The sequence below is a fragment of the Misgurnus anguillicaudatus genome, chromosome 5, assembly GCF_027580225.2.
Source record: "Misgurnus anguillicaudatus chromosome 5, ASM2758022v2, whole genome shotgun sequence".
Lineage (NCBI taxonomy): Eukaryota > Metazoa > Chordata > Actinopteri > Cypriniformes > Cobitidae > Misgurnus > Misgurnus anguillicaudatus.
Window position 1 is genome coordinate 12,113,535 of NC_073341.2, and position 24,526 is coordinate 12,138,060.

Below are 24,526 nucleotides of genomic sequence, written 5' to 3' on the forward strand. Positions count from 1 at the left end.
AGAGCTGTCCAAACTGAAAATAACTTGAACTGACATATCTAAAAATACATCAGTGCCCTTTGTTTTACCTCAAAATGCACATAAGTAATGTTTCTACTAAGGTATGTTTGTTAAAACTAGTTATATTTCCTAATTAAACTAAGGCCTAGTCCTGGATTACGCTAATCCTAGTCTGGGAAACCGCCCCTATATGTTTGACAAGAGTTCTGGCCTGAACACATCAATATAACAATAATCAATTGCACTCATAACGCCACCTGCTGCCAAAAGTTGGTATGACACATACAACTCTATTGAAAATCCACATATATTTACCCACTAAAATTCATATACCAATTGTTCACTTCTTGCCCTAAAGCCTTCGGGTGAGGGTGCACATGCGTGAGAGGGCCCTTCCATCGCTGCTTGCAGCTTTAATATGAAATTAAACGTATTAATTCAATATATACCATCACTCAATGAACTGCTGGTACATTAAGAATGCTCATTTTCACACTGCAAGCCAGCTATAGACCCTTTTACTGTTTGTATACAAGGATGAAGTATGGCAAGAATCAGCAGTGAAGCAACACAGACAGAGAAAGATATTTTAAAAAGTTGACTTATCAAGTTTTTCAACACTGTTACCAGATCCGTGTACTATAGTGGAGTGGATAGAAGACGTTAGCAGATGACCAAATATAAAGGGGCCAGATAAATATATACGTATATACGTATATTATATATTAGTGCTACCAAACGTAACAACCAGACATTTTACTATCAAGCAGGGGTTTTACTTTCTACTTAAACGTTTTTTTTTTAAGTATTTGTATTTTATCCGCGTTTTTCTTTTGAAAACATACATTCCAAAGCATATTATCATAATTTTTACTCTATTACATTTCATGAATAATACTTTGTTTTACATTTAATGTAATAAGTATTAAATACATTTTAATATGCAATATTAAAGAATACACAGTATGATTATATGCTTTAGAATGTAGTGATGAAGTAATGTTTTTCCCAATACAAACATAAAGCACAGATGCTTGGAAATGTAACTAATGTAACTAACTATTGTCCACCTGCTATTAAGTCCAACTAAATTTAATTTAAGCTGATAATAGTATTATAATTTGTAATAATTTTTAAAAAATATTTTAATAAAAATCTTGCTATTATTTTGTAAATAAAAAAAGTGTAAAATGTTTGGACATATCTGCTTTTACACTATTTTGACCAGCAGGGGTCGCCATCGTGTGTGGTGTTTCAAACTGCTTCGAAAAACTGAATCAATTTTCAAAGCAATTGGTTCAATTGATTCGAAGCTTCGAAAAACTTCGTTTCTCCCATCCCTAGTTTTACTGGCATTTTCGCCGCAGCTCCTATGAAAACCAACAATTTTGTTGAACGTTTGCCACTCGACGTGGCGAGTTCCGGCGTAGTCACGTGGAAAAGTGACGTCAATGCATACCCTCTATTGACCAATCAGAACCAAGGACCGGAACTAACCGTTTCATAATTTGAGGCATACTAGTTCAAATTTCGAATACTGTTTAGGATGGTTGTATGCAAATTGTAACGCAGGAAAACTAGGGGTGCTCCGAAAAATGCCGATATACACTAATAATACGTGGTCGATCGCTCACAGCTATTTCATGTGCTACAGCTTTAGTAAGTCCTTATCAATCTGAAATCACTGTTAGTTTGAGTCGTTTAAAACATGCATTTGAAAAAGCAACACTCGTCAAACATAATCATTATACATATTCTTTATTATCATGAAAATACCTGAAAATATTTGAAGAACAGCAATATATCCTTAAGCCATTTCCTGGAGCTGCGGGTCTGTCTATGGTTTTTCGTCTGCAGCGCATATTGAGTTTCTGCACGAGGGCGCCCCCTGGCTTTTGGATGTAGCGGCATTTCACCGTAATTCATTGAGAAGAATAGCAAGCATCATTGGAAACTGCATGCGAGCTGCCGTAAAACACCAAAGAAGAAGAAGCAGCAGCAGCAGCAGCATCATTGGCCGATCGATCGGAGCATCCCTACAGGTTACCAATGTTAATATTTGATAATTTGATTTGATCATAGGACTTAGAATATATCACGTTTATGTCCCCCAAATATTATTGAAACACTGGGGTTGGCTCGATGATTTAGGCCAATATGCAATATTTTGGATGGGCAAGCACTACTGCCCTGCTGAAAAAAAAACAGCATACCAGCAAGACCAACATATGTTGTTTTTTGGTGCCGGTTTGCTAGTGAACACCCGCTAAACCAGCACCAGCATTAGCACCAGCTAAACCAGTACTAAACCAGCATTAGCACCAGCTAAACCAGCAAGACCAGCATAATTCCCATGCTGGTTTGATGCTGTTTTTTTCAGCAGGGTACAGTAAATGTAAATAAATGGTTCTGTTATTAGGATTAGCTATTAGAAATGTGACCAAAGAGTGATAATGCATGCATATATAGTTTTAGATGGTATATGAATGTGTTTAGATGTTGGTTAGTAAAAACTGCTGACTTATGGTTAAAATGATACCTTTTGGTTGTTCAGTGTCAAATAAAAATGGGGTCAGTACCTGCAATTCTGCAGCACTGCAGTGTGTCCTGATATCAATGCAGAATCATAAATCATATGCCTGATTGCTTAGAAATGTTAAAGCACACTATCAATGCTTAATACTTCCGGTCAGGACCCTCTTTCAGGCCCGGGATAGCCCATCTCCCCATCTCCTGCTTAAGTGTGAGTGTAAGTGAATAATTCAGGGTTTGCATTAGGGTTGCTGAGTACACACACACGCACACACACTCCTGCAGTCTGACAGCTGCACCGCTAAAAGAGAGAGAGAGAGCAGAGAAAACTGCAGACCACAGAGAGAAAATCTAATACACACTGATAGACGCGCACACAGGGAACACCATTCACTGCCCTCTCTATCTGTGACTGGCTCACTCTGAGCATAACAACATCACATCTCCATTTGGATTTTACGTTGTCCTGCTGTTTTCACAACAGGGACCAATTATACCACAGCACCTCATCCTTGTCTCCAGCCGTACAACAGGAGAAGAGAAGGTGCATATGATGTTGGAAGCGAGGCCCAGGCGGATGCTGCGATGGCCAGACTGGCGTCTAACTGTTTGTCTGCTGCTTTTCTGTATGCTTGGGTTCACTGTGGGCCGCAAGGCTCCTAAAATCCCACGGTGTCCAGCGACCTGCTCGTGTACTAAAGACAGTGCCTTCTGCGTGGATACCAAAGCCATTCCCAAGAGCTTCCCACCGGGAATCATCTCATTGTGAGTATGAGTATTGAGTACGTTGTACATCAGCCTGTTTGTTATTTGATTCCTTTATACATAGTAGAGTACTATAGTATTGTAAAACCAAACCCTAATTCTCACGCACTTGTACTTTTCAAAGAAACTTTTAACATGAAATGAAAATAGTTGACATATGGAAGTTGTCATGTTTTACTTCAGTTGGCAGTGCATCGTGCTAGCAACACAAAGCTTAAAGGTTTGATTCCCACAGTATCCATGAATTGGTCAAATGTATACATTTATAAGATACTGAATGTGCTTTAGGTTGCTTTGGATGCAAAGCAGTAAAGGTTTGTATGTTGGTTTCAAAAAACTTTCATTCTGTGATATATCATCAGAATAATTGTTAGTCAAATTTAACCCCACTAACTAAAATGCATATATTCAAGTCAAAGGTTAGCTGTATAAAAGGATGATTTTATTTAAAAGGTTTACCTTAGAAATTTTCTAGGGTTTGTCTATATTTTATCCAATCGTGCACTTTCAGAAATAAAGGTCCAAAAGCTGTCACTGGGGCGGTACCTTTTCAAAAAATAAATTTGTGTACCTAAATGGTACATATTAGCCTTTTTAAAGTGACACTTTGTAGTTTTTCAACCTTCATAATATATTTTCAAGACTCTTGTGATGGTACATCGACTTAAAATAGGTTGAATGGCATGTCTACCGTAGCCTGACGGGGTCTATATCGCTTTTACTCGTACTTTTAAACTTGGTGTTTCGGGTAGTAACAAAAAGAACTACAAAATTTGACTGCTTTACGGCATACGTCACTTCCTCAAATTCGTACGTGAGAGCGCAACTATTTATTTTCCTGATGTCTTTGTCATGGCCGAACCAGCAACTAAGAAAAAGAAACCAAAAAAGAGGAAGACCAGAAAGAGAAAACAGGAGAGTGACAGAATAAAAGGAAGGACAAGGATCAATATTGGGCAAGCGTTCGCTCGCTGGCGTAAACTAGAGGAGGGGTTCCTAAACGATGCTTGGCCGTCATGCTTTTGGACTAGTTAGTAATGTTATATTGCTTGGGCATATATAAGTCCTGTCTGGCGCTCGAACACAATTTTTTTTTCTGAACGTGAATTTTGCTGGAGGCTACTTGGGGAGTGTAGAAAGTGATTTCTATCATGTGACTCTGTGGTGTCGTAGTAGTGTCATGGACCTACGACATGGGCGACCCGTGTTCGATTCCTCTTTAAGGCATTTTTTTTTATATAAACTTTAACCAAGCGACAACCGTTACAACTGGCTTGTAAACGTGAGCTACGCGATCTTTTGGCGTTTGAAAAAAATAAAACCCGTGAAATTATATTCATATGATATGACTTTGTGACCTAAAGAGTTGTCTTCTTTTCCTTTGCGACAGTGCTGCGGTGCTTGTGCCCTCTGAAAAATACATGTCTAGTGCCCCTAGTGGCCAAAAAGTTCTGCGGTGTGCCTTTAAAGGGTACTGCCCCAGTAACAGCTTTTGTATCTTTTTTTCTGGTGTTGTGGCTTGAAAACTTTTCATTTATTACAGTGTATACAGTATGACAAAACAAAACATATTCAGTGAGTGGTGTAAGTGTAAAAACCAGCCTCAATCTCTGCTACATGCGGTCTGGTCACAGGACAGCTCCATTATGTCACAGCATTAAGATTTTGTTGTGATGTAACACAAAATGGGGTTTGACTGAGGTCAGGTTTTACACTTGACATTTGGTTTATCTTGTTATAATCATACTGTTGCTTAAATATAGCCGTACAGCTTAATTATGGGATGGTTTGGTTGTGGTGACCAGCTAGCACTTTAAAGTGTTGTGCAAATAGTGCAGAAGAAAGAAAGACATTAAAAATAGTTAGCATGTCTCTCTCTACCCTTTCTGGAAAACCTTAAGTTAAAGGAGTTAAAGAATGCATTGAAATAATCTGTTAAATTGTTCTCTGATATCTACATGGAAGGTATGTGGCTTTATTAAAGGTGCAGTGTGTAATTTTTAGAAGGATCTCTTGAAAGAAATGTAAAATAATATACAAAACTATATGATCAGGGGTGTAGAAAGACCTTTCATAATGAACCATTATGTTTGTATTACATTAGAATGAGATGTTTTTATCTACATACACTGAGGGTCCCCTTACATGGAAATCGCCATTTTGTGCCGCCATATTTCTACAGAAGCCCTTAACGGACAATAATTTTTTACTAAGTTGTCTCCGACAATGACATGTTTGTCCAGTGGCAGCTAATGTAGCTTCACTATGCGTTTCAAAAGCAAGGGGGAGCAGTGAACACAGCCGTTGGTTGCAATGCGCAACCTCACCACTAGATGCCACAAAAATGTACACACTTCACCTGTAAGTGAAAAAATATACAGAGATTGTTTTACATATCCATTTACAACCCTAGGATTTGCCTTTAGAATGAAATAGTCTATTATTACCTTATTTGAAAGGGTCATGAATAATAATGATGAGCTCTCCTCTGATTGGCTGTTTCTCAGTGTGGCTCATTTTAGTAGCTCTTTGTGGGTGTAAACAGACCTTATGTTGAGCCTGTATCATACAAAGATACAGGCTGAGTGGCAAGTTTGTGTTTTTTTAAGTATGGACCTGTAAAACGTAACTGTAACGTCAATAGTAAAACTTCAGCCTAAACGCTAGCATATAGCATTAACTAGCATATAGCGCTACCTCAGCACAACTTTGTTTTTAGCATTGTAACAACAGTGTAATTAAATGAATGTGTAATTTAATGTTGGGGCGTAAATCACGATTGTAACATCACAGTTGGTGTTATGTTGAGATTGGTCTGTTTTCCAGCGGTCTTTTGCATGCATGAGGTTTAGATAAGGAGGAGGACAGTGTTTGAGGCTCACGATAAGTCATTACCATGTACACAACTCTTATTATTCATCTATGCCTAGATAAATACAGTTTTACTGTGGCTACCTTTAAATTGAGTTTATTTATTTTGGAAAATCTTCTTAAACCTATTTTTCTAAAGTAAAAACAAGTTTTGTAACAAGAAGTGTATATGTGGTGATTCTAATGATGATGGTCTTATTTCACTTCAGGACTATGGTGAACGCTGCATTTACAACGATTCCTGAAGGAGCTTTTTCACATATGCAGCTATTGCAGTTCTTGTGAGTACTTATGCCTATTGATCTCTCTCTCTCCATTTATCTATTCTGGCCTTTGTGTTTGCAACTGTGAAAATATAAGGTAAAATAAAAGGTCGTGTCTGTCACGTGCGCGTGTGTTTGTCTGAGCAGTGTATCAGTAACAGAGGCTGCATTTACAGACTGCCTATACTCACATAACAATGACTTCTCTATCATTCCTATGTCTGTGACAGAGACAAGCTTGTTTTCAAATGACAGTACGCCAGTTCTTTACTCACTGATCAGTCAACAAATTAAAACTGTCCTAAAAATCATATTTAGAAAAAATTGTCTGTATTAGTTTTCAAAGATACAAATCATCTATCACCATAAAATCCTTACGGATCAATCTAAAATAATTTGCATAGCAGTTACATGGCATAAAGCAACACCGCTGTGTTTGTGCGTGTGTGATTGTGTTTACCATATATTGTGTGTGTGTCTACACTCTAAGAACGAATGTGTTAAAAACAACACATTAGTGTTGATTCTGGGACAACACACTAACTGCGTCGTCCTGGAATCCACCCATCTCTGTGTTATTATTGAAACAACACATTTTGTGTTACTTTTAACACAACATGTGTTATACTTGAACACAAAATCAACACAAAATGACTCATAATGTGTTAAAATTACACATAATGTGTTAAAAGCTTACAGCACAATGATGTGTATAAAATTAACACATCCTTTCTAAGAGTGTACCATATTATATTTTTGTACTCAAACCAGGGTTCCCATGGGTCCTTAAAAGTTTGTGAATCTGGGGGGAAAAATTCAAGGCCCTGGGAAGCTTTTGAAAATATACATACATAGATACAGGTCATTGAAATTGCTGGAATCTATTTTATGCAAGTAGTTTTCCTTAAAAAAATCCATATTATTCCCTGTGTAGTGTAGGATAATATCATAAAAATTCTAGTCGTTTTAACTTTTAAGCACACGTGCTAAACTGTTAGCTTTAAATGCTTATATCTTCTGTATGTGAATGTTGATTCATACCACAATGCTTTAGTTGTGTTTAACACATGAAAACGTTTTGGGTTACGTATGTAACTGTTGTTCCCTGAGAAGGGAACAAGACGCTGCGTTTCACTTGCCATACTTCCTGCATCCCTGAAACTCAGTTTTTGGCAATATTTCAGATAGCGAAAGCGCCACCCTGTCTTTGTCGTTAAGCCTCACCATTGGTTGAATTTGATATACACATTCAGACACACTTACCCCTGGAGGCGTCCCCAAAGTGTCACCACAGTGCGCAGCACGAGTTCCCTCGAAAGGGAACTGTAACAATGTATCTTTAAAGGTAACACGATGTTACCTTGCTCTCACTTGAAATGTGTCGCCACATTTAGTCCTTGAATTTGAGGGTATTGGACCTGGAAAGTCCTTTAAAAGGTCCTTCAATTTAAGGTTAACTAAGGTGTGGGAACCCTGTCAAACGTGAGCAAAACTTGATAAACCTCATTTTTGGGAGCGCTGATATTTTTATGACAAAGTCACATCAAAAATCCTCAATTTGTATGAATCCATTGGAGTCGTGTGAATTACCTCTGCACTTTTTGGGGTCAAAATCCGTAGCACGGTTTAACATCATTATAAAGCTTGGAAGAGCCAGGACATTTTCTAGTAGGGCTGCACGACATATCAAAAATTATTGTTATTTTAATATCAGTATGTGCGATATCCATATCGCAGAGAGTTGTGGTAACTTCAATTTATTTTACGTGTCTATCATTTGTGTGTTGCATGTTTATATTGTTCAAATTAGACCAATCAGAAGGGGCCTTAGTAAATAACAAGTAGTTCTTATACTGTTATTCTATTGGTGAACACAAAGGTGAACCTAACGGCTCAAAGCAGAGAGTGGAAAATAAATATGGCAGGAGCAGAGACGAGCGAGGAAAACTACAGCGACAAACTTGTGCCTAAAAAAACCTTGATACATCTGAATTTGTTTTTAACCTGAATTATATTTAATTACATCAGAAGAATATGTATTACCTATATATGAAGAGTTTGGTTCCAAAACGCAATAAATCCATTTTGACAAATTTTGGTAAAAACGTGTTTTCTATACCAAGAAAGTGACAAAATGAAAACCACTATTTTCTGTTACAAACTTTCACACAGCATCTTTAGGTTATAAAAACATAAAAAATTCAAATCCATAAGTTGATTTTCAAAGATTTATTATAAAAACGGATAATTTTTTCCACAAAATGCAATAAATCCATGACAAGTTTTTATTCAAAATGCTATAAATCTATTGAATCAATAGCCTATATAAATGTGCATTCATCTTTGCCATGTTATATTCATTTAGTTGACTAGTTGTACACACTAATTAAAAATATAAACATTAATGTCATTAATCAAAACACTTACTTTGTCATATTAAGATCACTGTCATTGCGGTTACTTGACGTCCTCGCTTAACGTCTTTCACAGAGATCAGCTGTAAAATGTTTTTGGTCCTGCTCGATTTTCGTTGACTTTGAGTAAAATTCTGGAAAGTTTTTCATAAGATCCTCTGGGGTCAATGTGTAAGCATGAGAAGCTTGATGCTGTCGGGAGAACAAGCACCCGTCTCCCGAGTGCCTCTCAAGGAAATTATTAGATGCTGATGGCTTACGTTTCTTTCCCATCACAGAAAACCATCACAGGTTTAGCGATGCAATTAAAGTATTATTTTGTTTTGTTTGTTGATCACGAAGTACAAAGTAGATGAGGAAAACTAGGACTCCGTGTACTCAGCGCGTCCGCCATTGTTTGTTTACATTGCGTGACTGGTGGGCTGTAATATCAGAAATGGATTTATTGCGTTCTGTAAAAAAGGAGCAGTGGCGTTTGTCGCATTTTGGGAAAAAAGGGAGAAAAGATGACAGAATAACACGGCGGATATTGGATTTTGCGTAAAATTAAGAATTTACTTTTAACTACTGACCTGATATAATACTGATTTTGGCAGTAACTCATTTTTTTCAAAAATGGCGTTTATCGCGTTTTGGAACCAAACTCTTCATATGTATGTTTATTTCAGTATGAAAGTTACATCTCTAAAACTACCTGATACGATAAAAAACGCGGAAATTTGTGACAGTATCACAAAAAAGAATAAGAAATTACATGACTATAGGTACGTAATTTCGTGAGAATGCGCTGACGGGAAACAATATACAGCAAGAAATACTGTTAGCACAGTAGAATTGCATATTTTCTCAATACCGTGCAGCCCAATTTTCTAATGTAACTCTGATTGCGTTAATCTGAAAGATTATAGTGACCATTGACTTCCATAGTAGGAATAAATAAAATATGATGGAATTTAATGGGTACCATCAACTGTGTGCTTACCATCATTTATTAAAATATTTTCTTCATCATTTATCACAATACTTTCAAAATATTTGTTCCTACTATGGAAGTCAATGGTCACTATCTGCTGTGTGTTTACCATCATTTCTCAAAATATCTTCTTTTGTGTTCATTAGAAAAAGAAATTCATACAGGTTTAGAAAAACATGAGGATGAGTAAATGACAGAAATTTCATTTTAAAGTGAACTATCCCTTTAAGGAAACATTTCAAACATTCTGGTAGGAGCCTGATAAATAAAATCAGGTGTTTCATATAAGGAAACATTCTGGGATGGGTGGCCCGAAGACCACTGGACTAAAGTATTAATGGGTATTACCGTTAATTGGCGCTGTCCCGTGAGCGGGACACCTAGCTTTATTTCAATATTTTCTATGTAAATGTTAATCTATCACGACAAACTATATATTGTTGGAAAGGTCTAAGAATGTAGTTTTCATATTTCAAAACCTTTTAGCAGTAATAATAATGCAGTAACTGTAATTTATTAATTTGTGACACAAGTATGCAGCAAACCTCAAAGCAAGCCAGCACAAACCTCAGTTTTTTGACAATTTTATGTATTAAAAATTATACTATATTGCATTTTTAATTATTACAAATAAATGTAAACTTTAAAAAAATATATATATTTTCACCTCTAGACACTTCCCTAAAAAAACCTTGAAGTGTCTTCTTTAAAGCCAAAAATTATCAAAATTAAAACCAAAATTAGGCTTCTAGACCAAAAAAAAAAAAAAAAAATGCCAGAGCTATATTAATTTAAAGGTGTATATCACCTTTTCACCAACCCCCCACTCAAAAAGGGCTGCTATTCTTAAATATTAACTCCCCGCCATTGACGAGTTATCTCGTCAATTAAGAGAAAACATTTCCCTGCCAATGACGCTTCCCTGGCGAGTTTTTACGGTGACCTGTAATTACGTTATTATACACTAGATGGCATCTTACCTAATTTATAAAAAACTGAAGCAAAAACTAATTTTACAAATTTTAAACTCTGTGTATGTTTTATCATCGTTCTAAATCTGACAACATTTACAAAAATGCTATTATTTCAGCTTTTTGCTCAAAATTGTGTATTTTGAAGAAACCAAACGAAGATAGGATGAAGCTTTTTCCCCCATTTTGTTTGTTTGAAAGCAGAGGCCTATTATTTCATTTGTGATATTTGTATGTTTATATATTTATACAAGACAATTTTCCTGAAAGGCATTTTGTGCAACTTTTGTGAAAATCACAAAAAAATGCTGGCGGGCAACTTTAAAAAAAAAGGCTGGGAGGGAATGGGTTCAATGTTAAGAAGTCTAGCAAATGTATGAATGGGTTTTAAAAAGATCAAGTCAATTATCACTTGTTGCGTTGGGTAGGTGTTTAACCATTACCCTAAAGATATAATAAGACTAAAGTTAAAGGTACTGTAAAGCTGGTATGGGTGCAATTCTGTACGTCTTTTTCCCACCTTGTTTCAGAGAAGGCTAACATTGGACGGCAGCTATTACTGTTTATACTACAATTCAGATGTAGGCCTATAGCGTAATGAAATGTACTTTTTCAGCGTGCGGCCCCCCTTGTGTACAGTGCATTCCTCCGGGGCCCCCCAAAAAAAATTTGTGACAAAAAACTGTTCTAAAACTCAACATTTTAATTAAAAAAAACCAATAAATTATACAAAAAAGTAGTGCTTTTGGTTAGTAGCCTTATTTTTTTAGGTTTAATTACACAGAATACATGATAAATTTATGTATGTCATAAAATGTCATAAAACTGGAGCCCCCTGGCACCATCTTGCGGCCCCCAGTTTGAAAACCACTGCTCTAATGTGTCTTTCTTTGTCTCTCTCTCTTTATTTTGCCCAGGCTGTTGAACTCAAACACATTTTCTTTGATTTCTGCTGATGCATTTGCTGGCCTTGGACACCTGCAGTACCTGTAAGCATTTTTTCTGTTGCTGTATTATAAAAAGTATTTCAGACATGAGTTGATGCATGTATGTAATGTACAGTATGGATGAGGGCTTGGATAGGTCAATGGGAAAATAGATGAATCACTGACCTAATGGCCTGATAGAATAATATTTGAGACATAGTGTATTTCAGATATTAATAATAATAATAATAATTCATTACATATTATATAGCGCTTTTCTGCAGCACTTTACATATGAAAGGGGGATTCTTTTCAACCACCACCAATGTGCAGTATCCACCTGGATGATGCAACAACAGCCATATTGTACCAGAACGCCCACCACACACCAGCTTATTAGTGGAGAGGAGACAGAGTGATATAGCCAATCAATTTATGAGGAAATGATTAGTAGGCCAATGGGCAAGTTTGGCCAGGATGCCGGGACACACCCCTACTCTTTTTCAAATAACATCCTGGGATTTTTAAAGGGATACTTCACCGATTTAGCATTCAGCTTTGTATCTGTAGAAACCCGGCAGTATTACTGAATGACCATGTTTCCCTCCCTCATTTCCCCCTGAGAGGAGAGATATCTGCATTTTGGTTCTGCAAAAAAGTCCTCCGATGATGTAATATGACGATTTTTGCATCATCGGAGGACTTTTTTGCAGAACCAAAATGCAGATATCTCTCCTCTCAGGGGGAAATGATGGAGGGAAACATGGTCATTCAGTAATACTGCCGGGTTTCTACAGATACAAAGCTGAATGCTAAATCGGTGAAGTATCCCTTTAACGACCACAGAGAGTCAGGACCTCGTGTAACGTCTCATCCGAAAGACTGTGTTAAGACCCACACAGACCACAGGGTGAGCACCCTCTGCTGGTCTCACTAAAAATATATATTTTTTGCTAAATTCAAGATGGTTCAATGATGCTGCCAAATTATTAATACTGATTCACCAAGGATTTTGTATTTTTTTCTATAATTTCCTATAAATTAAGTTGTGGTCAAATCCATTGCAAAGTCAGTTTGTCATTTTGACAAGTATGAATATTTGATTCATATAAAGTTTAAAGATTTAAATAATTGCTTTGGTCACTAAGACTTTATGCACGTGCATGCTCGTATCTTTCATCTTTGTGCAAGCTGTGCTGTTTCCTATAAATCCCTTTTAAGATTCAGTTACCTTTGTCCGGAGAAGACAAACACTAAAGCATTGTCAGCGGCTCAGCACTATAAATGCAGAAAGAGAGGGAATGAGATGAGAGAGAGAGAGAGAGGGCGATTCCTTGCTATTACAGAAAGCTTTTAGCACTAATGAAAACACTCACAACCTCCATGTCATTAAGCTAAAAGCTTTAATAAGACATCTCTGCAGAGCCCATCTTTATCTCTGCAGAGGCAAGCATGCTCTACCTAAACCTTAATAGTCTTCCTCAATGCTATGACGCATGAATCCATTAGGAAGACAGCAGGCTGCGTTCCTCTTCGTCTTTACTGTTCATTATAAATAGGAAGGTAGAGAAGATGCTTTTGATCAATACCCCATCCTAATGTTTTATGTCTCTAATCACACAATCCTAAATCTTTTAATGACTTTTAATCCTATATACGCGTATTCTATTATGCGACAAATGGGTTTCTTTCAATTATTTATTGTATTCCCACGTTCTTGATCCTTTCAGATTTATTGAAAACAATGACATCCAAGCTCTGTCCAAGCACACATTCAGAGGACTAAAATCTTTGACACATCTGTAAGTATATTCCTGTTCCACCTGCATGCACTTAAAAAATGCTCTGGGGTGGTATACCCTTTCAAAAAGTACAGCTTTGGCCCTAAAAAGTTCATAATAGAATGCCAAAGGCACATACTGCTACCAAATGTACACTCACCTAAAGGATTATTAGGAACACCATACTAATACTGTGTTGGACCCCATTTCACATTCAGACCTGCCCTAATTCTATGTGGCATTGATTTAATAAGGTGCTGAAAGCATTCTTTAGAAATGTTGGCCCATATTGATAGGATAGCATCTTGCAGTTGATGGAGATTTGTGGGATGCACATCCAGGGCACAAAGCTCCCGTTCCACCACATCCCAAAGATGCTCTATTGGGTTGAGATCTGTGACTGTGGGGGCCATTTTAGTACAGTGAACTCATTGTCATGTTCAAGAAACCAATTTGAAATGATTCGAGCTTTGTGACATGGTGCATTATCCTGCTGAAAGTAGCCATCAGAGGATGAGTACATGGTGGTCATTAAGGGATGGACATGGTCAGAAACAATGCTCAGGTAGGCCGCGGCATTTAAATGATGCCCAATTGGCACTAAGGGGCCTAAAGTGTGCCAAGTAAAACACCCCCCACACCATTACACCACCACCACCAGCCTGCACAGTGGTAACAAGGCATGATGGATCCATGTTCTCATTCTCTTTATGCCAAATTCTGACTCTACCATCTGAATGACTCAACAGAAATCGAGACTCATCAGACCAGGCAACATTTTTCCAGTCTTCAACTGTCCAATTTTGGTGAGCTCGTGCAAATTGGAGCCTCTTTTTCCTATTTGTAGTAGAGATGAGTGTTACCCAGTGGGGTCTTCTGCTGTTGTAGCCCATCCGCCTCAAGGTTGTGCGTGTTGTGGCTTCACAAATGCTTTGCTTCATACCTCTGTTGTAACGAGTGGTTATTTCAGTCAAAGTTGCTCTTCTATCAGCTTGAATCAGTCGGCTCATTCTCCTCTGACCTCTAGCATCAACAAGGCATTTTTGCCTACAGGACTGTCACATACTGGATGTTCCCTTTTCACACCATTCTTCGTAAACCTTAGAAATGGTTGTGTGTGAAAATCCCAGTAACTGAGCAGATTGTGAAATACTCAGACCGGCCCATCTGGCACCAACAACCATGCCACACTCAAAATTGCTTAAATCACCTTTCCATTCTGACATTCAGTTTGGAGTTCAGGAGATTGTCTTGACCAGTACCACACACCCCTAAATGCATTGAAGCAACTTCCATGTGATTGGTTGATTAGATAATTGCATTAACGAGAAATTGAACAGGTGTTCCTAATAATGCTGTAGGTGAGTGAATATATCTAATGTAACATTTTAGGACTTTTTTAAAGGGTACTGCCCCAGGGACAGCTGAGGTACTTATTTTGTGTAATGAACATTGGACAAACGTTGTATACTCTAGTATAATGACCTAAATTTGTCATTCATTGTCCTTTCTAGATGAAACTTAAAGGATGAGGAGTGTAATTAATATGAATGCCTGTGATTTGGATTTTGCCATTTCAGATCTCTATCCAATAACAACCTGCAGTTTCTGCCCAGAGATCTCTTCAAATCCCTGGACATCCTCACAGACTTGTATGTACAATACAATACCTCACAGAGTGGATTTACAGATGAATGTGTGTTTTCATGGCATATTTCTTAATTTCTTCCAGAGATCTGCGAGGAAACTCGTTCCGTTGCGATTGTAAGATCAAATGGTTGGTCGACTGGATGGAGAAGACAAACACCTCGGTTCCAGCCATATACTGCGATAGTCCTTTTGAGTTTCAGGGCAGACGCATCCACGACCTCACTCCACGTGACTTTAACTGCATTAGTGCGGGTAAGTTCATTCACTTTTCCTGATCAATATTTGTAATCAGCTCAGTCTGATCCAGGGTCAGTTCATGCACAGTCGGTGCTGGGTATTCATCTGAACTGCATAGACATTTTAACTCTTTCCCCACCAGTTTTTTAAAAAAAGTTGTCAGCCAACACCAGCTTCATTTGTTCTCTCTTTATCACCTCTCAAATATTGGTAGGTTTCTTCAAAAATACCAAATTTTGAGCAAAAAGATGAGATAATTGCATTATTGTGAAGGACTTTTGTTAGAAATCAGATTCAGAACGATGATCAAAACATACTGTTTTTGGATCAGTGGATGCTTCAGTGCTTTATAAGTTGTGTACGAGCGCCACCTAGTGGATAATAGCAGAAATATGGATTGCAGTTAAAACTCGTCATTGGCAAGGAAGCGTTTATCCAAATTTTGGTATAATTGTTGTGCATGTGCAATAATAAGAGCAAAAATGGTTCTTCTATGGCATCATGAAGCAACTTTATTTTTAAAAGTGTAAACTTATATAAACTTATGCACACTACTTAATGTACACTACACTAATTATACGAACCCTTCTACTCCTCAAGATTTTGCAGTGTATGAGACATACTCATTCCAGTCTTTGTCCGTGGAGTCATACGAGTTCAACGATGACCAGTATGTGGTTTTCGCTCAGCCCAACACTGGAATCTGTACCGTGTTCATATGGGATCATGTGGACATGCTTTTCAAGACACATTATAACATCACATGTAAGTCAAAAACTACAGAGCTGTAATTTAATTCTTTTTACTTGTTTTAAAAGATAGACTGAATAATAACAAAGCATGGGTACATGTATAAAATACTGTGCAAATGTCTGAGGCCACCATGCCACTATTAGATTGGTTGTTTTTGCAGTGGTATAGTAATCATATATAATTATTTAGTCTCTTTATTAGAAAACAACCAGAAAAACAGGAAATTTGTATGAGGTATTAAAAACAGTATTAAGGTGTGAGCTGAAGACTTTTGGAGAGTACTGTATATGTGACCCTGGACCATAAAACCAGTCATAAGGGTCAAGTTTTTAAAATTGAGATTTATAGATTTGAATAAATTAGCTTTCCATGATGTATGGTTTAAAACACACATTACTAATAATAAATAAATGTTTTTGTATTTTACGGATGTAGGAAATTAACTAAATATTTTATAGAACATGATCTTTACTTGATATCCTAATGATTTTTTGCATAAAAAATTGATAATTTTGACCCATATAATGTATTGTTGGCTATTTCTACAAATATACCCGTCTGACTTCTGACTGGTCTTGTGACCCAGGGTTGATTTTGTCATTATATTCCTGGACCATGAGCCTTATTTTATATGCTTGCTTGATGCATTGCAAGAGACGGTCGAACAATGCTACTAGATCGGTGGCATTATGATGAAATTTATTGCGAATAAAATTAAAGTGCTCACACATTTGTGCCTAACTGGCTATAGTAAACTTTATGTTGCTGCAGAGAGTAAAAATTCAAATAAAGGTGATCATTTGAGATAATTTGACAGTGAGAATGTTTTTTCTCGCATTAAAGGACTAGTGTGTAGATTTTTAGCGGCATCTAGTGGTGAGATTGTGAATTGCAGCCAACAGCTCAGTCTACAGCTCATTCCCATACCCGTTTTTCCTGGGATTTCCTGTATTTTACCATTCTGTCCATACCAATAAACATAATGGTATTAGGGTTCGGGAAATTTCAGTTTTGATTTTTAAAATGAACTCAAAAACACAACATTGATTTAATCTTTAAAGTGCATTCTTATCTATTGAAAATGTCAAATGTAAATGTGAAATACTGTTGTGTGTGCGTTCCAGCTCGCTCTGCTGTCTACTGCAAACCTGTGGTTATCAACAACACTCTCTACATGGTTGTCGCCCAGCTCTTTGGAGGATCCCATATCTACAAGTAAGTCTATTTGCTCTGCTGTTTACATTATGTTGCAGACTGAAACATTTAGTTAAAGACATTTTTCTGTGATTTACTGTTTTCTACATAAAATCATCCAAAGAACATTCAGTGAAAACATAACCTTGATATCTTAGCAACACCAAAGAGGGTTTTTTTTTTACCTTAAAATAACGTTTCCAAGAAAGTTTCAGTCGTTCATCCACTCGACTTTGCAGCCCTCTATCGGCCAAAACTGCACTAAAGAAGTTTCCAACCGTCGGGTCGCGGTCTGTAGTTCGAGTGAAAACTACAAAAACTTGCTTCTCGGCAGACTTACAATCCAATCAGAGCCAGCTTTGCTGAAGTATTTATGACAGTGGGTAATGGACAATTCCGCTTCCAACCTGTAGGGGGAGCAAAGAGCAAAAACTCTTTAGTGCTGCTTTAATATTGATCGAGTAAGACCATGTTAAAGAGACACTTCACTTTTTTTGAAAATATTCTCATTTTCCAGCTCTTCTAGAGTTAAACATTTGATTTTTACTGTTTTAGAATCCATTCAGCTGATCTCCGGGTCTGGCGGTACTACTTTTGGAGTAGCTTGGCATAATCCATTGAATCTGGTTGGACCATTGGCGTCGCGCTGTAAATAACCAAAGAGTTTCGATTTTTTTCTATTTGAAACTTGACTCTTCTGTGGTTACTATCGTGTGCTAAGACCGACGGAAAATTAATAGTTGCGATTTTCTAGGCCGATATGGCTAGGACTATACTCTCATTCTGGCGTAATAATTGCTGATGTAACATGGCTGCAGCAGGGGGCTTTTTTCGGGCAGTGCGTAATATCTAATTCCAGGAAAATTTTCTTCTAAAAATATATAAACATACGAATATATCAAATGAAAGAACAGATCCTCTGCTTTCAAACGCACAATCAACAAACAGACAACACAGGGGGAAAAACGTTTCATCCTATCTATATTTTTTCTCTGCTTATAAACCCTTAAAGGAACAGTATGTAAGAAATTTATATCAATTAATCATAAAATGGCCCTGATATGTCTCTAGACATTAAGAAATCATTTTCATTTCAAATACTTATATCACTCACAACAGTGGTCCGGCCAGGATATTGTCATTTAAAAGGTGGAGTTGCAGCCCTAAACTGATGTTTATGTTGTCATGTTGTGTATTGGCCACCAGTTGTGTGATTGCAAAACCAGTTTTAACCACAAGTTTTGTGATTGCAGTACCAGTTTTGGCCACAATCCTACATGCTGTTCCTTTAAATAAGGGTATTTTCTTTAAAAAAATACTTTTTAGCAAAAAGCTGAAATAATTGCTTTTTTTGTGAAGGATTTTTTATGAGAGATCAGATTCAGAACGATTATCAAAACATACACAGAGTTTAAAATTTGTAAATACTTTTTTGCTTTTTTTTTTTATAAATTGTGTAAGTGCGCTAGTGGATAGTCGCGGAATTACAGATTACCATCAAACTTAATCAGGAACACATTTTTTCATGCAAGTTTTCTCTTAATTGACGAGATTACTCGTAAGGGCGGGGAAAGAGTTAATGTCAATCAAACAATAAAAGAAAGAAAAAAGTGTAACACATATTTTTCCTATAGATATTGTTTTTGACTGTGTGTGTACCAAATCTATTAGTTTTACCCATGATTTTAAGGTATGGTTACAGTGATTTTTTTTTTTTTGAAACTTCAAACAGGTGTAGCTCTGTCATTTTTTTTTGTCCGATTTCAACAAATCAGAGATCATTTTGAATTTTTTATGTCAAAATATCAAAAAAAAAATTACATTTGCTTATTCCTGGGGAAAAATACTTTTTCAGGAAGTGATTTTTTTGCACTGTCACTTAAAGACCCCAATCACGCTGATAAGCCGCTTGAGTTTTTATTATTATTTATTGATTATATTTAATTAAATTTTTCAGTCTCAAACGGTCAAAAAATATTATACTTTAAACAAGAATTGATTTTTTTTTTCAGGCAAATTGATGCATTTTAAGTCTTTTCTGTTACAGACTTAAAAACAATGTTAATAAAGTTATTCTTTGCTGTAAGTTGATTGATATTTCTTTTTTTGTGTTTTCTTTAATGTTAATAAGGATACAATGTTTTGCAGATGTGTCATTTTATAGATAAATTATACTATTTACAGTCGCGGCGGAGAGTTAGGGGGCGCAAAATGTTTACTTCTTCCTAGGGGGGGCGTGACAGAAAATAATTGAGAAGCACTGCCTTAATGCAACGCAGAACAACGCTTTAAATGGGAAAATAATAAAAGAACTAATAATTTTAATAATAATAATAATCTGACAAATCATATTTAATGTTTCATTTTGACGAGCGTGTATACAGGGTAAGGTACGAAACTGCATAAAATTCAGAATGGAAACTTTATTTATTTAACAAAATTATGAATATATACAAGTTATGTCATGTGACATTTATTTGTAGTGCTATTTATTGTTGTTGTTGAATTACTTGTTGTTGGCTTTCTATAGCAAAGCCTCTGAGCTACATATCCTTAAAGGTGCAGTGTGTAAATTTTAGCGGCATCTAGTGGTGAGGTTGCGAATTGCAACCAACGGCTTAGTCCACGGCTCACCCCTCGCTTTTGAGACACATAGAGAAGCTACGATAGCCGCCACCGGACAAACATGTCATCGTCGGAGACAACTTTGTAAAAATATTTGTCCGTTAAGGGCTTCTGTAGAAAAATGGCAGCACAAAATGGCAACTTCCATGTAAGGGGACCCTCAGTGTATGTAGATAAAAAGGTCTCGTTATAAACACATAACGGTTCATTATAAAAGGTCTTTATTATTGATTATATACCCCTGATAATATAGTTTTGTATATTATTTTGCATTTCTGACAAGAGATCGTTCTAAAAATTACACACTGCACCTTTAACTGTGACAACCATCTACATATTTTATTTCATGTGTCTGTATTTCCTATTTTCATATAAAGCTTTTTTTGTAAAAATGTGCTACAGTTGGATATGAATTTAATTGAATACTATCATAACAGTTGATTTTATTTTTGCCAGATGGGAGGAGGCCCCACTGCGCTTCGTCAAAATCCAGGATATCGACAGCACCCGTGTGCGTAAGCCCAACTTCATTGAGACTTTCCAGATCGAAGGAGACTGGTATTTTGTGGTAGTTGATAGCTCTAAAGCCGGATCCACCAGCTTGTACCGCTGGAACAGTAACGGATTTTACTCGCACCAGTCCCTTCATCCGTGGCACAGAGACACTCATATTGACTTTCTCGAGGTGGATGGCAAACCTCGTCTCATACTCTCTAGCTCCTCTCAGCCCCCGGCGGTCTATCAGTGGAACCAAAACCAACGACAATTTGTCTACCAGTCCCTCATCACCGATTCGGGCGACGTCCAGATGGTCAAGCACTTCTGGGTGCGAAAAGTCCTATACCTCTGCCTCACGCGCTTCATAGGAGACTCGAAGATCCTGCGCTGGGACAGCCAACGGTTCGTGGAGATCCAAACCCTGCCGTCACGTGGCTCTATGGCCGTGTATCCGTTCAGTGTAGGAGTGAGGCAGTACCTTCTGCTGGGAAGCGATTATTCCTTCTCTCGGATTTATCTCTGGGACGACCTCACTCAAAGGTTTCAGCCCTTTCAAGAACTGAACATGCTGGCACCTCGAGGGTTCAGCCTGGTCTCCATCGACAATAAGGATATTCTGCTTGCCGCCAGTTTTAAGGGAAAAACCATGGCCTACCAGCATTTATTGGTGGACCTCAGTGCCAAGTAGGCTGCTGATGATCATGTGGCTCTCAGGCTATGTGTGCATAAATGCCAAGGATAGGAAACATTCTACACTTCATTCACATGCAAATTAGGTCTGTAACACTGTAACATTGACTATTGTCAAGCCATTATCAACACAAACACATAAAACTATAAAATGATTATGCATTTGGGCCTTAACAAGCAAACATTTAACATCTGCATTGCTATATTTAACTCTTAACAGTATGTGCATTGCTTAGAAATTTCATCTAAAATGTTTAGACAGATGCCACACCCAGTGGCGGACGGTGCCTTCTTGGAAAGCTAAATATGTGTTCAGGGTGTCATGTGTGGCTTGTCATGTCAAAATATGTTGGGAACCTATGTGCATGTCATGTCAAAATGTGGGTACATGATAAAAGAGACGCTCACGTTTCGCAAGACACTCACTTAAAGGCGGGGTGCAGGATCTCTGAAAGCCAATGTTGATATTTGAAATCACCTAAACAAACACACTCCTACGCCAATAGAATGTGGACCTTCTTTTGATAGACCCGCCCCACACATACACAACTGATTGCTGATTGGCTACATGTTTGTTTCAGTAGTCGGCCCGAACACTTTCCAAAGTGTTTTTCAAAAATCACACACCCCGCCTTTAACACTGAAATCTGATTATACATGAGATTGAGCAAGTATCTAGCAAACGCGAGGGTCTCTTTATCATAAACCCTTACGAAGCTTCTGTAGCAGACACGCATTTTGACATGACACGCGATGCACATACTGTTGGTTCACATGACGTGTCGAACACATATTTTGACATGACCCACACACATGATGAAAAGAAGTTACGAGTCGCCACTGGCCACACCCTGATCCATTTATCACCATAACATAATAATATCAGACTTTGTAACAGATCTCATACATGCACAAATACCTACACACTTAAGATAAAGGAAAACATGAAATTGCATCATATGACCCCTTTTAAAAAGTATTTGCCCCTGACAAAAATAGCATGTTCATTTCATCAAGTCCATTAGAGCCAGATCAGGGGTTTTCAAACTAGTGGATCCTTGCACTGTACGTACTTTGATCCATATTTTTTATTTGTGCTGTATTGTTTTAAGGTTTCTTTTCCCGACTGTTGGATTTAGGTTGTTTTTTGAGGATTGTAAGGCGGTATAAACTGTAAATCTGCTTTGGAATATTCTGTAACACTTTACTTGAAGGGGTCTTTATGGGACTGGCATGACAACTTCATAATCATGACATACATGCACTGTCATTAAGTGTCATTTGTTCAATTAGTGCTTCTCAATTATTTTCTGTCACGCCCCCCCTAAGAAGAAGTAAACATTTCGCGCCCCCCCAACTCTCCGCCACGACTGTAAATAGTATAATTTGTCTATAAAATTACACATCTGCAAAACGTTGTATCCTTATTAACATTGAGAAAACACAAAAAGAAAACAAAAAAAGAAATATCGATCAGCTTACAACAAAGAATAACATTGTTTTTAGTCTGTAACAGAAAAGACTTAAAATGCATCAATTTGCCTGAAATAAAAAAATCAATCCTTATATAAAGTATAATGTTTTTTGACCATTTGATACTGAAAAATTAAATTAAATATAACCAATACATAATAATAATAAAAAAAATCAAGTGGCCTATCGTGATTGGGGTGTAATGTCTTTAAGTGACATTAGAAATCACTTCCTGAAAAAGTATTTTCCCCGGGGGCTCGTGCGCCCCCCCTGGTGTCGCTTCGAGCCCCCCCTGGGGGTCCCGACCCACTATTTGAGAAGCACTGAATTAATACAAAGATGACATTGTTTGAGATGTCTTTGTATGACAACTTGACATAAGTCAGTACATCATAACTTGTCATAAATCTGTCATAATCATGACACATCAGAATAATGATCAAACTTAAGAAACTACCTGCTTTATGGATTAAAATTACATTAAACTGTCATTTAAATGTCATTAATTGTTAATGATATGTCAAATACCTTATCAAAATGCAACAGACACATCAAAATATTGTACTTTACTTTATGTATGTGCAAATACATAAAAAACTGACAACTAACAGAACTTGTTCTTCCTCACACAGAGGGGTCTGACATTTTCTGACATAGAAGAAAAAACTAATAAAACATTACATTTCATTAATTTAATGAATACATTTAATGTAAATAACATTTTTATCTATCAATATGGATTCAACACTGCATGGCTTAACCCACTATTGTACTGTTTTCATTTATTTTAGGTGACTCGTTCTCCAAATGCAATCAAATATAATTTTATAAATTTTAATTATTTTATTATTATTTTTTATTGGATGATTAATTTTATTTCTTAAACACATGGAGAAAACTTTTAACCCATTATGAATTGAAGAATATTTATGACGTTGTTATAAAACTATTTGACAGAGTATTTACACTTAATGACATTTTAATAAAAAATTATATTTGTACCACTGTAGTTGAGGTCAAGAAAAATATTCATGATGATGTTATAAAACTATTTGACAGAGTGTTAACACTTAATGACATTTAAATGACAAATTATATTTGTATTAGTGATGCACCGATGTATCGGCCGCCGATATTTATCGGCCGATTTTTGATGAATTTGAAACCATCGGCATATCGGCAATAGCACGAGAAAGGCCGATACCGATTGTTTATTAATTAACTGCATAAAGAAATCCATTATATGTAAAAAACGAGTTAATGTTGTTAATAAAATAAATGCTGAATAGCAAAAACCACCTTTGAAGGTTGTCATGCTGTCTTATTATATTTGTTTTAGCTTAATTTGTGCCTCTCTTATTATGTTGGTCAGTTGAATGTTAATTAGATCCAATCCATGTTCAGTAAAAATAATTTGATGCAGAAATAAACTAGCTAATAGACCAACTGTATAGTATTGTATACAAGTGTTTAATATTGGTATCGGCATCGGTATCGGCCAGAAGTTGTCTGTTTAAATCGGTATCGGCCCAAAAAAATCATATCGGTGCATCCCTAATTTGTATCACTGTAAGGCAAAGGCAAGGCAAGTTTATTTGTATAGCACATTTCATACACAGAGGTCATTCAAATTGCTTTACATAGAAATGAGAAAACAAAAAATCAAAGATACATGAATTTAAAATATCAATTAAAAGAAAATAAATGTGATTTTAATAAAAACGGTTTAAATGTGTGAAAAAGAATAAAACAGGAATAAAAGTATAAAACTTTAATTCTTAAAAATAAGAATAAAAACAAGAGAAATAAAAAATTATTAAAATAGTGCCATATATAATATAGTGCAATCAGTTCGGACGCAGCATAGTGCTCATTCAGTAAATCCATAGCTAAACAGATGTGTTTTGAGT

General features: G+C 36.7%; 1 protein-coding gene across 1 annotated transcript; it reads left to right on the top strand.

Annotated features, from left to right (window-relative positions):
- Nucleotides 1–1,837: 1,837 nt before the first annotated feature.
- On the top strand, nt 1,838–23,265 carry lgi3 (leucine-rich repeat LGI family, member 3). The gene is made up of 10 exons (XM_055167537.2): nt 1,838–2,042; nt 3,017–3,297; nt 6,378–6,449; nt 11,707–11,778; nt 13,446–13,517; nt 15,077–15,148; nt 15,229–15,398; nt 15,984–16,148; nt 17,261–17,351; nt 20,412–23,265. The coding sequence occupies exons 1-10, from the start codon at nt 1,959–1,961 to the stop codon at nt 21,139–21,141; spliced, it is 1,809 nt and encodes a 602-aa protein (XP_055023512.2). The 5' UTR covers nt 1,838–1,958; the 3' UTR covers nt 21,142–23,265.
- Nucleotides 23,266–24,526: the final 1,261 nt, after the last annotated feature.